Below are 13743 nucleotides of genomic sequence, written 5' to 3' on the forward strand. Positions count from 1 at the left end.
ACAGCTCTAATTGCCCTTCTTTGTTGTGTTTAATTAAGGATTCTGAAGCAACTGATCTCAGGGGTTTTTTTCATGGTTAGAAACCTGCAAGGAAAAGAAAATCTCTCTGCAGAGGCACCAATCGAAGCTTTGTTGGGTTACTAGGCACTAAGTGTGCTACATCTGAACACTCAGGACTCCCAGAAAAAGAAGCTTATTAAAGGAAAAGAAATGCTACAACAGGCTTCTTTCCTCCCCTTTCCTCCCCCCCACTTCCAGTAGGCCTTGGCAATTTTGAGCTCACTTCTAATCCCGGAAGAAATGTCTTTTTACCTCATTATTGCCCATTCAATCGTGTTGCATAAAAATACTTCTCTGTTTCTGTTACCTTCATAATTGCACCATTTACATTTTTCCTTGGGGTTTACTTCAACCTCCTTTCTTAACTCTCCAGACTTATCACTTCTACCATCACATTAGGAAAAACAAACCAGCCCAGAGCAGCTCAGCTCCTTCCTCGGGCCAGTAATTCCCAGTCAAGCGCTGCCCCTCCTCCCCAGCACAACTGGTGCTACCTCTCAAATTCAAAGTGTAAGTGGCTGGCAGGGTGTTCCCTCTCCATTTTTGTACAACAGCTAAAACAGTTCTGCCAGGAAAATCCAGTTCCTCATTATGGCAACCAGTGTCAGAGCATCACATCTGGCTGTGAGTGATGCCACCAGCCCGGGCTGCAGGAAGTCAAGGGATGAAAGGAAAAGCAGGAAATCCTTGGGATTGCTTTCAATCTAAAGGCACTTGGGACAGTGCTTTTTTTGCAGAAAGCAATGGCACTTGATAAAGGGGGAACCCCTTAGGCCAAAACAGGACCCCCACACGCTGCACCAACCAAGGGAACACCTGCCAGGAAACACAGGTTTGGGTTGCCCAGAAGGTTAAAACCCAACACTTTGACTGCACAGAACAACAGACTGGACAGTTATGGCTGGAAATGTTGCTCGACGAGGGGAAAATGTCAAATATAACTCTAAAGGGGGGGGTGGGGGGGTGGGAAGAATTCTTGGGTTTGCCATGGTGTCTGGGAAAAGTTATCTTAAGGTCAGGAGGAAAGAATGGAGCAGGACACTGAATTTGGCTAAAGCTTGTTGTGGAAAATTATAATGGAAATCAAATAGAAATGCAGGATGTGTTTTAGGGGATTTTTACCCACTTTCTGGGTTTTCCAGCACAGCCTCCACGCGGGTTATCCATCCCAGCCAGGACCGGGAGAGCAGCACCGGCTCCGAGCCGCAGCTTGGTGGAGGTTGACACCTTGTGGTTGTTCCCATCACTTACAAGCCAGGAAAGCTGGACTTTTCCTTTATTTTTCTCTTGAAGACAGTGGGTGGAGTTCATGGCCGCAGAGCTGAATTCCCAGCACCTGGCACGTCATCTGTGGGGTTGAGGTCTGGGGTCATCAACAGGTTAATGAAGATAAATAACACTAAACACTGAAAACGATAAAAAAACCTCAGCCATACACTAATTTTTTTCTGGGGGAAGAAATAAAGAAAAGGAAAAAAGATTCCCTTGGATAGGCACCAGCTGTATATACATTAGACCCACAAGACAAGTAATAAAAAGTGATCTCGATGTTGCTCAGCAATTTCCAGCCCCTTTGGATCCCTCCCTGTTTGCACAGTGGGGTGAGAGGTGCAGAGCCCTGGGTAACTCCAACAGCTGCTTTGGAGAAGTGGAGCTGCACCAGCTCCAGAGAAATTATCTCTAATTCCCACTGGAGTAAATGGAAACAGGCTCAAGACCTGCCATGCATTAAACCTGAGATGAAGGAAAAAAGTACCTTGGGTTTTACCCAAGAGGATTTAAAAAAAGAGACATTTATAGTCTGAAGAAGTGCATTCACTTCTCACTGAAGCACCTTAACTCAGAAGTCACATAATGTTCCATCTTGACATTTTCTAAAACTCATGTTCTGTTTAAGGCAAACTAAATCTCTTCCTCCTTCTACCCACCCCAGTGCCCAGTTTGGCCTCTGACCTGCAAAGTCCATTTTGCCCCAGCTCAGTGTGGCCCAGCCAACGCTGCCCCACACCAGCTCTTCCAAACCCAGCACCCATGGCAGCCAAACCCACCCCAAAACACCAACCCTCAGCCAGGAGAACAACTTTGGATCGCTTTTCCTCACTCAGAAATATTTACAGTTCTAGTCAAGGTCATGTAACTACTTTACTGAGGTACTTTTTAAAAATTAATTATTTTTTTTTACTAGTTCCATAAAAGCAATAACATGACAGAGGTGAGATACAAACCCTCAGCCCTGCACGGCCGAATTTGCAGCACTGAGCCTTGGGGTGTCACCCTCGTCCCTCTCATGGCCAGAGCAGCAGGACCTGCACCCCAAAGGGTCATCCCTGGGGTCAGGGAGCAGGACCCTGTGCCAGGACTGGTAGCTGGAGCTGTCTCCTTTCCTTTCCCACCTGCCCTGCTCAGTCCAGGCACTGGGGCTCCTGCAAGCACCAGTAGGTCCCTGCCCAGCCCTCAAACCTCTTTTGGGGTCAATTCACCTGCTTTTTTTTAATGAGGAGGTGTCCCCTTCTTCCTCACTGATCTAACATTTCACTATAGATGGCCTTTATTTATGTATATATATGTATATTTATGTATAATACATCCAGTCTGTGATGTGAAAAGCACCTGGATGGTTTCACACCGATGTCCCTTTACAGACAAACCTTTCCCACCTGCCCCAACAGCCTGCAAGTGGGTGCACTTCAAAATGACTCCCTGTTAAAAACACGTGAAGCATCTCAATTTTCTTTCATGTGTGTGTGCTCTAATTGCCAGGGCAAAGCAGTGGCTGAGGTGTGACAGGGAATTTGGATCAAGACCCCCTGAGCACACGGGTGACCCAGCCTTCCCCTCCTGTTTTGTGTGCAGACGCACATGTATGTACACATGTAAAACACGTGTGCACGTGTGTGGCTGTGTGTGCACACACAGGAGGGGGTGTGGCCAGGTGGGCACAGGGGTGCACACACATGGTGGGCACACTCAGGTGTGGGCACGTCCAGACACGTGTCTGTGCCTGCACATCCATGGGGGAGTTGCTCCCCAGCCTTGCCCTCCCGCCCCCAGTCCCGGGGAAGGAAGCAGGCAATTCCCTTCGGGGGCAACCCTTGTCCCTACAATGCCAGGGAAGGGATTATACCAGGGGATTAACATTTTAAACTCCCCTTCCAGACCTACTCAATCAAAGATCCTCAGGCCAGTAATCGTATTTCTGTCCCGGGATTACTGCATTCCTGAGTCCAAACCTCAATTTCAGGAGAAATTAGGAGAGTTCCCCCCTCAAACCCTGTGCACCCCGAACTCCCTGAGAGGGGGTAGAAGCTGCTGCATTTGTGTTTTTCTCCCTTTTTTTTAGCCCTTCTCTCCAATTCCCCTCCCGTGGCCGGGAGAGGACTCCGGGAGCGCTTTTCTTGTCGCCTGCCTCCTCCTAATTCCCAGTAATTTATCCCGTATTAAAACTCCCTTAAGGAAGAATGGCCCGGGACCCAACACCTGCTATGCAAATGGCAGCAAATCCCCCGGGCCCCCGCGGAGGGGCAGTGGGGACCCGCGGGCTGCTGGTGGTCCTGGAGCATCCTCCCCCTGCTGCAGGACTCCAAACCAGAGCCAAAGGGGACCCCCAGACCTGGGGGGGGAACCCTAGAGCCCCTCCCAAAGAGCTCAGGCTATATTTCGCCCCCACATTATGGTGTTTAATTCTTTCTGGTTATTTTTGTCACTCCGAAGCAGAATTATTGATATGGAAAGCATAAAGGAAAACCTGAGTATCTCAGCATGTAGTTAAGCTTCCTGGTTTGGGATGTTGTTGGGGGATTTCTTCTGCAAGGCAGCCAGTGAATTTTGTCCCTTTCTTTTAGGATAAGTGTTCCAGCTTCAATTAACAAAATACAAGTCAACAAAAGAGGGGGGGATTGTGGGCGGGAGAAGGTGGAGGGGGGAAAAGAAGAGAAGAAAAAGCTCTGGCACAATGAAGGTGTGGGGGAAAAGGGCTCATTTCTCGGAGGTGACATCCTAATCTTATTTTTCCCAGTTAATGTGATAGCCAGGATGCTGGGGAAGGCCAGGCGGGGTGTGTGCATGACCACACCGTGAGGGTTTGGCCCTTTTCCTTGGATAACTTGGATTAGGACTGTTAAAACCTCAGGCAGCCAGTCACAATCCCAAAGCACAGGCACCCCACCCCAGGTCCAGCCCATCTCCCTGGGGGTACCCTGTGCTGGGAAGCCTTGTGAGGATCCCTCCCAAACCCCTTCCCGTGGCCCTTTACCATGATCACACATTTCCCAGCCCGGAGCCCTTGAGTGACATTTGGGCTATTATTCGGGGAGATAGATTGTTTGGCCTGAAGATGCATTGTTTGGGCTCCTCATAAAAGAAACAAGTTAAATGCCACAGCTACCATACACAAAAATGACTCCTTCTGGCCATAAAACCAGTGGGACAAGGAAGTGGTTGTAGGAGTCAAACATAATTGATGCTCAGAAAGATGTTATAAATAATCTGCACCGAGTCCTCTCTCATGTGCCTCAAAACCACAGAAAGTGGGGCTTTTTTTTTTTTCCCTCTTTATCTCCCCTTGAATTCAGAAGCATAATACACCGTGAGCACCAATAATTGATGTATGTTATAATTCTTCATTACCCTATCAGTGGTCTGGGAAAATCAGAAGAAAAGAAAATGCCAGAAAGTTATGGTAAAACTTAAGATGCGACAGAAGTAGCTTTCTTTGCTCATGCTGTGAGTGTTTGAATAAGAAGAATGTCCCTGCACTGTAACAAGCTAAAAGAATGAGGAAGACAAAGGATTTCACGAAAAAGGTTTAGATAGAAGACAAGGCAAGTGAAACTGAAAGGAAGGGAAAAAAACCATTTACAATGGAACAATGCGTGTACTAATCGCTTTGATATATTATACAAACCCAAAGACCCAAAACATTGTGTAATTATTTATAAATGACTTCTCCACTCCTGTGTATAATACCACAGAAAGAATAAAACTGCAGGCTACTATCTAAACTATTTCTAAATAGACCTAGCTCAAAAGGAAGCAGAAGTGTTTGAAAAAAAATAATTAATGGTTGATTTTATGGTTGTCTCATTAAAACATTTTAATTACAACAAACAAAATACATTTGTGCTTGCAGGGAACAATCCTTTACCTACTCGACCCCCCCTCCCCTTCCAAAAAGAAGGAAAATGTTACATCACACATTTAAAACCTGAAAATAAAACATTCTCACTATTTCTACAGAGCCCCCAGGAGGGGTTGAGCCCTGACTGCAACTCCCAGGCACTTGTGCAGGATTTTGGAGCAGATTTGGCTCCCCAGGGCCAGGATCCCTGAGTACATGGGGACTCCCTGTGATGTCCCTGTGCTCCCCACCCACCAGTGGCCCCCAGAACACGGCCTGAGGCCTCACCCTGGCCACAGGCAGGTAGGAGAGGAGGCCAAATCCTTTGGAGACAAAGCCCTTGAGCTGCTCCCAAGGGGTTTCCCTGGCAGGAGAGCCGGTTCCTGCTCCAGAGGGGTTAACGCTGCCTCCCTGCAGGCTGAGAGCCCTGCCAAATATTGGGCTTCCAGGGCTGCCCACTGGTCAGCAGCCACAGGACCAAGCCCTGAGCCCTCTGTGAGCCTCGGGCTGGGGGCTGTGAGGTGACTCCAGCCGGGTGAGGTGTCCCAGGAGCACAGCTCCACGTGTCCATCCCTGCCCTCCCAGCCCTCACCACACCTCTGTCCCCACCCAGGCTGGACAAGAAGCCACTGTGCTCTGCACCACATCCAGACCAGCACAAGGAGCTGGGCTGCACCACTGAACAGTCTTCTAGTTTTCTACCTGTCTTCAAAATTCCTGTTGCATCAACCTGGGCATCCCCAGGGATGAGTGAGCCTGATCCTTCCTTTCCTTCTGCAAGGTCAAACTTTCTGCTCCCAGGTGATGGCTTTGCCACCAGCCACATCACCTCTCTAAATTTAGCTCGAGCATCCTCCACAGGCAGCTCTGCCTTCCCTTTCTGGCCATGCTTTCAAACACGAGGGAGCAAAAAAGCAGTGTTCTCCTGATTGATGCATTGTTTCAACACTCATCCCAACATTAGTTCAAGCCCTCAAGTACTAAAGTAACAAAAGATAGAGTTTGCTGAGTTGCTGCAGTGATGTGCATCTTAAGACCTGAAAAAAAAAATGATGTGCCTCTGACTTCTCTGAGGCATCTTCCAACTGAGGGAGCAGTTTTACTGGGAACCACTGGTTTCCAAACTTGGAGAGAAGAGTGATGCTAACACTGCCCTAATGATCATAATTCTGGTTGTTTAGAAATGAGAGGCTGATTGCTAACATGGAGATTTATTTACCTTTATGAGGTCCAACAAACACTTACCAGGGAATGGCATCTTCTCATTGACTGGCTTTTTCCATGAAGGAAACAGTTCATCCAGAAAGCAGTGCCAGGCACCTGGCAGCACATTTTCTCCAAAAGCCTTTCCTCCAGCTTTATTCATGAATTCCTAATTTTTCTGGAATCCACTCATGATGCCTCAACACGAGGGCAGAGGAAGGAGCTTCATGCTTGAGGCCTCACAAGTGTTAAATCTGTTTGAATCTTTTTTTCTCGCTTTATTTAAATGCTGTAAAGTGTCTCAAAGCCAATGATAAACCATTTTCTTAGAGCTCAAAATATGAAACTAATAACATCCCTGAGTCCATCTGAGCCCAGCTGCACTTACCTCAAGGTGGAAAAGTTAATATCAAAGGCTAAAACTCAGAATAAGGTCATCAGTGAGATGTTGGGAGCACACTCTGTGTTCCTTGAAATCAATGGTCCTGCTCCATTTCGGAATCTTTTTCTTTCCCAATCCCAGGAAATTTCAGGAAACTTCAGCCACCGACTTCCATAGGGGCAGGCCCATAAGGTGTAAGAGCTATTATCTGTGTTGGCTGAATAATTTATCTGCAAAATTAGTAGACTGCCCGCGATAGAAGTGGTTGAATTATTCATCGGGAATAAATTATCCGAGATATTTAGCACTTCTTTCTGTTTGCGAAGGCTTCCTGAAACAATTCTGGTTCTGTGAATGCATTCGTTATTCATAAGTACGCAGTGAATAGATTATGCAAACAAATTTCAGCCTATGGGTTGTTTGTGAAACATTCACTTCAGCCCTGGCTATTCATGGCTGTGACTGATCACGGAGACACATGGTGCTCTCTCCCCTCCTTGATTGGAGCACAAACTTTTAAAACAAGAGAATAACAAATGACAAACTGCAAATGATGGATAAGGACTAATGAATAATGCGCTTTCACCGCAAACTTTCAGACAAGTGATCGGTTGTGCCAAAGTCTGTGAAACTCTGGGGAATCATAAACATTTTAATGAATAAACTATTGACTGCTCAAAGACACCTAAACAAAAGACAATCAAAGTGTTGCAGACAACACTGGAGTTTATCTCCCTATATACAAAGTGCACAGTAACAAAAGTTGGACATTTTTTGCCATATGCTTCCACAACCTTTAAATTTTGGTCCCTTCTTTCTCCTGGTTGGCGCTGGAAACTCCACGGCCGATCTCTGCCTGCTGGCCGAGGCCTCTTAATTGTGCCGTCACTTAAGGACATGAGTAGCTCAGTGAAGTGGAACTACTTAGCGGAGAAAGTCATTTATGTATGCAAAGGCCCTAAAAACTTCAGCCTGATTGCAGGTCCGGTGATTGAGAGAGCCCAGTCCCTGCCGGGAACAGCCAGGCCCCCGTCGCCTGGCCTTACGTGGGTATATTGCACAGCCAAGCATATAAAGATGTTAAAAAGCAGAAAGAGAGCTGATCCTGAAGGCTCGGGGCTGGCAAACTACTTCTAGTTTGAGACTTGTTAATATTCATCACCCAGGGCTTTTTGGATTGCTCACTTCTGTGCGTGATCTTCTTGGCACAAAGGAGGTTGTTTGGGGCAGTTTGCCGGTGTCGTTGGGTCATCTCAAAGCCAGGAGGGTGGGAAGAAGCAGAAGGAGTAACTTCGATAGCAAGCTCCTCGCTCAGGTTGGAGTGAAGAATGGTTGCTGTGAACTCAAAATGCAGAGATGGACAATAATTCATGCTGTCATTTTCCCCTGTTTATCCAAGGGATAGGAGAAAATCAAAGGAGAGGGAATCAATCTACATTTCTTGTAGGGGGAAATCATGTAAATACACGTGAGTTTAGGCACAGGCACCTGAAAATGGCTATTGATGGGTGGTGAACCTAAAAACAGACCTTCCAGAGAGACAAGTACCTGAGTGTTGACAATGGGGCTGCCTCGCAGCACCGAGGGGATGCAAAGAGCCAGATGTCAGAATTGGGAAACTTTTTAGCCGCTTAAAAACCTGTGGCTTCCCAAAGCGTGAGGTAGTGATGCCCAGGCACTTAATGGGGATTAGCAGAGGCAGCAAGAACTTTACAATCCAAACAGCACAGTTCTTTGTTTTTATCCCGAAAAAGAAGAATTTTATCTGTACATTGCATATACATTGTGCGTGTATATATACGTGTGTGTGTGTGTTTATACATTGTACATGTATTATGAATACAGCCACCGAAGTTTATAAAATAAATGTCCTTTGGAACTTTTAACTTTCTGAACACCTGCAAACCCCTTTTCAAAGCGGAGCCCACAAAACCCAGACCGCGTGTCCACGTTCGCCTCAGAAACGCAGGAGAGAAAAATACCTGCTTTGAGTTTTACCATTTCAGAGCGTATTCACTTAGAAAAAAAACCACAAGGAGCAAGGAAAACCTGACGAAAATCTTCCACCCGCATCTGGCTGGAGAATAATCCACGGCTCGCCCTCTGGAAGTCCAGAGTAATTTTTTTTTTTTTTTTTTCCCCTAAGCCCCCTGCTCCCAGCGGTTTAAGCTCCCGCTGGAGTCCCTGCGGCCGGAGCGGGACGGTGACCCCTCCACCCCCCGCGCTGAGCCCCGACCCCCCTGCCCCGCTTTGTGCCGGCCGCACACGGGGGTGGGGGACAAAGCGGGGGGACCCCCCTCCCCTTCTCTCTCCCCCGTCCCCCGGGGGCGCGGCAGATGCGCGGCCGCCCGCGGTAATTGCGGGCACGCTCCGGAGGGCGCGGCGCACGGGGCCGACCTGCCGCCTCGGCGCGGCCCCGCGGGGCGGCCACGGGGCCATTGTCCGCCCGCCGCTATAAGAACGGGCGGCCGCGCCGTCGTGTGCCAAAGCCGCCGCTCACACGAGCGGATCGCAGCCCGCAGCACTTCAAAGCCACGCGCGGTCGCGTGTCCCCCCCGCCCCGCCTTTCCCAGGGCTTCGGCTTCTTTTTTTTTTTTTTTTTCCCTTCTCTTTTTTTTTTTTTTTTTTTCGGCGCCGAGTCCCCTCTGCCTCCCCCCGCAGCGGCTTTTTCCTCTCTGTGTTTTCATACCGTTATCTCTTAACATCATCCCCGGGAGTGCCTTTCCATGTGAGTACGGGAGCGCCGGCACCTGCCGAGCAGTCGCACCGCCACTCCCTTAGTTATATTTATTTTTTCCTTCCCCCCCCCCCCCTTTCCCCGGCATCTTCGCACCTTCCCCCTCGCTCCCCGTCCATCCTTCCCGCAGTGACGAGGCTTCTCTCCCGCAGGATGCCCTCCGAGGCGCCCGGCAGCGGCGAGGGCGCGGACGCGGGCGCTCCGCGGGAGCGGCGGAGGCGGCGGGGCCGTGCGCGGGCGCGGACCGAGGCGCTGCTGCACACGCTGAAGCGCAGCCGGCGGGTCAAGGCCAACGACCGGGAGCGGAACCGCATGCACCACCTCAACGCCGCGCTGGACGAGCTCCGCAGCGTCCTGCCCACCTTCCCCGACGACACCAAGCTCACCAAGATCGAGACCCTGCGCTTCGCCTACAACTACATCTGGGCGCTGTCCGAGACCCTCCGCCTGGCCGAGCAGTGCCTCCCTCCCCCCGGCCCGTTCCGCGGGGCCGCCGCGCCCCCCAGCCCCGGCAGCGACGCGGGGTCGTGGCTGTCCAGCGCCTCGCCGTCCGCCCCCTCGCTCTGCGCCTCCGCCTCGGGCCCCAGCAGCCCGGCCACCTCCGAGGACTGCGCTTACCCCCCGGCCGACAGCCTGCGGGGGTTCCGCGGGCTGCCCGCGGCCCCGGGCGCGCCCCTCCGCTAGCGCGCACCGCCCGTGCCCCCGGCGGAGGAGGAGGAGGGACGGGGGGGTGCCTCGGCCCGTTGCACTTTTCATCACTCCACACCCCCCCCCCGCCCTATCCCCAGCCCCTTCCCCCCCGACCCCCGCCTCGCCTCCCGCGCCGCTCCGAAAAAACGGGGAGAGAAGAAAAGCGACAGATTTGCTGCCGCAGACGAGGTGAAAAGTCAATTTTACAATTTGTAGCTCTCCAGCGAAGAAAAACGAGCATGAAAATTTGGTTTGAACGCCCTGACAATGCCATGAAAAGGCTTAAGGGGCCGATGCGGCCCGGGGGCTCAGCGCGGGGCTCAGCGCGTCCCCCCGGCCCTGCCCCGGGGCGGCTCAGCCCCTGCCGGGGGTCCCAGCACCGGCCCCGATGGGACCCCGCACCCGGCGGACAGCGGAGGGGCTCATGCATTATAGATGCTGACCCCCAGCGCGGCCGGGCTGCTTTAGAGCGGGAGCAGACACGGGGTATTCAGCGACTGGACCAGAGAGTGGGTTAATTTATTCAAGATGTTCATTCATATGAAAATTGTATTTTTGTACATAAAGAGCTTTATTCTATTATTATACCTCTTATCAAAGTGGGGTTTGGTTTTGTTTTGGTTTGTTGTTTGTTTTGTTTTGTTTTGTTTGTGTTTTTTTTTTTTTTTGTTTTAAGAAATCGTACTTTTACCCTGTAAATAAAATTTTTAACGTTTGTACTGAATTTCAGCGGCGCCTCTGGAGTTTTGTTTCTTAATTAAACTCTCCTCAGAAGGAGACTGGGATGGAAGGGAAGGGATCACCCCAAGGCAGCAGCCAGCACTTCTGACACCCCGCTGGCCACAGACACACGTGGCTACCTGCAGACATCAGCTGGCCCCCAAGTCTCACAGAGAAGGGATTAGAGATGTTCAGGAGGTGCGGGCAGAGCACAGGAACAGAGTGGTGACACAGCAGTGCTGGTGTTCAGGGCTGTCCTTGCCCTGGTTCACAGCAGGAGCTGGAAGGTTCTGAGGGATTTGGGGCAAGGAGAAGGTGCTGCTCCCCTGAACAGGGTACAGAGCTTGTGGTTTTGCCTGAACCTGCAGCACTGGCAGAGCTTGGCTGGCCTGGGCTGCCCCCTGTCCTCAGGTCACAGGGTGGGATGGATCCTCTTCCCACTCACTCTCACGCAGGGAGAGGAGAAAGGGTGGCCAAAGGTGCATCTCATGGCCTCAGCACCAGCTCTGGCACAACTCTGGCTCTCAACTAGAGACTGGGGGAGTCAGAAGGTCCATCCCCTCCAGGAAATCAGCTCCACTGTTGCAAAATCCCAACCTTTCCACACTTTTTTACTTGTGTGTAATGGGGGAGCTCTCTGACCCCCAAAATCCTACCTTGCTGAAGGGCTTCTACTGTTCCTGGCTCCATCCTCCCCCTCTTTAGCATTGCTCAATGCCACTATTGCACTGGGCACACAGACACCCTGAAAAGCAACACTTTTATCCTCTTTGTCCTGTTTTATGGGGGAAATGAGACAGCTCAGCCACGTCTCTACAGCCCCCTCCAAAACATGGGTGAGTGGGAGCTGTATGGGCAGTTATCAGGGTGTTTGTGGGGAAAGAAGGTGGATTTCTGGATAGATGGAGTTGTACAAGCCCAAATAAGTCCGTTCCTACACATCCCTGATGGGACAGGCCAGGATCAGCAAAATTAATTGAGTTTCATTTTTCCATGCCTCAGTTTCCCATCTTTAATTGGGATACCACCATCCCCTCACATCACCAGTGAATTTAATGATTTAATTAAGCAGAGCTTTCAGAGCACTCGGGTTCTCGGGGCTGCTGTAAAAGCCCAAGAAGGAATTCTTCAGGGCGTGATCATACACTGTGCAGGGGAAAAGGCAAAGTGCAGACACTGAAAGCATCAGGCAGAGCCCTGAGAAGCTGTTCATCACACAGGCAAAACCTCTGCCTGAAAGCTAACCCTCCTGTGTAATGAAGAAGGTGGAGATATTATCAAAAACATAATTTGGGATCATATAATTGCCACAAAAAAAGAAGGAGAGGAGCTGAATTAAGTTTGCACAGACACATCAGTGTCAGCGTTTCCTCCTTTTTGAGTGCCTGAGCCTGCAATATAGATACATATTTCTTTAACTCAGTTTTCACGTGCTTGTCCATACAGACACACACCCACCTCTGTTTCACAGTGAGAACAACTGCTGAAAAGGAAATTTATTGTTTGGAAACCCTAATAGCAGCATAATACTTATATTAATTAAAGACACCATCCAGCAGTATAGGGGCAGTTCCTTAATGATGGTCCTGTTAAATAAAAGAGATTTGTGAAATCTAATTCTGGCAGTAACAGGTCTTGATCTGTGACGCAGTGAAGCTTTGCTTGCACCTGCCCTTGAAAGCCAGGAGGTTTTGTATGGAGGAGCCTCCAGGGGCTGAAATTTAGTACAGTCCATGGAGGCGGAAGGTCATCTAAAGTCACTGGGTCCCAAGACACTGGACTTCAATCTCAAAGAAAAAAAAAAACACACCACCACTCCACAAAACTTCAAAATATCCTCTATTCTTTTGTGTTTTCTTAGCTGCCAGCAGAGCTCTGTGGACATTATGCAGTGTATAAAGACCATACATCTACCAGGACTCGGTGTAGGATGGTAATGTTCCTAATGGGCAATGAAAGCTGCAAACTGCGTGGGGATACAATTAGATTCATACATTAACATGAGTCAGGGAACAGTTTTTCCCCCGAGCAGTGATAGGTTCAGACATAGTTGAACAAATCTGCCGCTGGGACAGATGGAATGCCCATATTCAGAGGCTGCAGGACCAACCTGCACCCCGCTTACAACAACGGGGGTTGTATTTATTTCTATCAAAAGAATACTTTGGTGAATTGGAACAGGCTTCCCCAACTGCAAAAGGGTGGCTTTTTTGTTGTTTTTTTTTTTTTAATTGCACTAAAAAATCATCTCCTTGCACTGGTACAGGGGGAAAAAAATAGATGAATTGAATACTGGGGCTGATGAAATCGTTGGCAAGTCCTTTGGAAATACCAGGTAAAAAATATCCATATATAAAGATATTCATATATAAAAATATCCATATAAAAAATAGCCAAATATAAAATATCTGAATATACAATATCTATATATTCATACCCATGGTAAAAAATACCTATAAACAGTCACCAGTTTTAGTCCCACTGAAACCAGTGGCAAGACCCTCACTGACTTCAGAAATAACTGAAATATTTTGGTTTTTAGTCTTGGCACCACATTATATGTATGTATGTGCATTTTTTCATATGACTGCTGGTAGGTGTTGGTAATCCTTTATCCCTGCTGCATCCATTTGGTCACCTCCGGGGCATGCAAGCATTAGGGACCCTCTGCCAGGAGGACCTGCAAGTCCTCAGGTCTCTCTTAATTCCCCTTTAGTGAAGAGAGAAAGTGTGAGATGGCTCCATTGATAGGGAATCCCTGGGAGCTGGGAGCTGTGCTTCAAAACACAACCGGGATTATCCCACTTTCTCTCTGCAGAGACTTCCCGTGGGGAA

General features: G+C 49.3%; 1 protein-coding gene across 1 annotated transcript; it reads left to right on the forward strand.

Annotated features, from left to right (window-relative positions):
* Positions 1-9651: 9651 nt before the first annotated feature.
* NEUROG1 (neurogenin 1) lies at positions 9652-10265 on the forward strand. The gene has a single exon (XM_051794188.1). The coding sequence runs from the start codon at positions 9652-9654 to the stop codon at positions 10180-10182; it is 531 nt and encodes a 176-aa protein (XP_051650148.1). The 3' UTR covers positions 10183-10265.
* Positions 10266-13743: the final 3478 nt, after the last annotated feature.

Source organism: Manacus candei, unplaced genomic scaffold (assembly GCF_025592945.1).
Source record: "Manacus candei isolate 608988 ecotype Guabito, Panama unplaced genomic scaffold, ASM2559294v1 h1tg000037l, whole genome shotgun sequence".
Classification (NCBI taxonomy): domain Eukaryota; kingdom Metazoa; phylum Chordata; class Aves; order Passeriformes; family Pipridae; genus Manacus; species Manacus candei.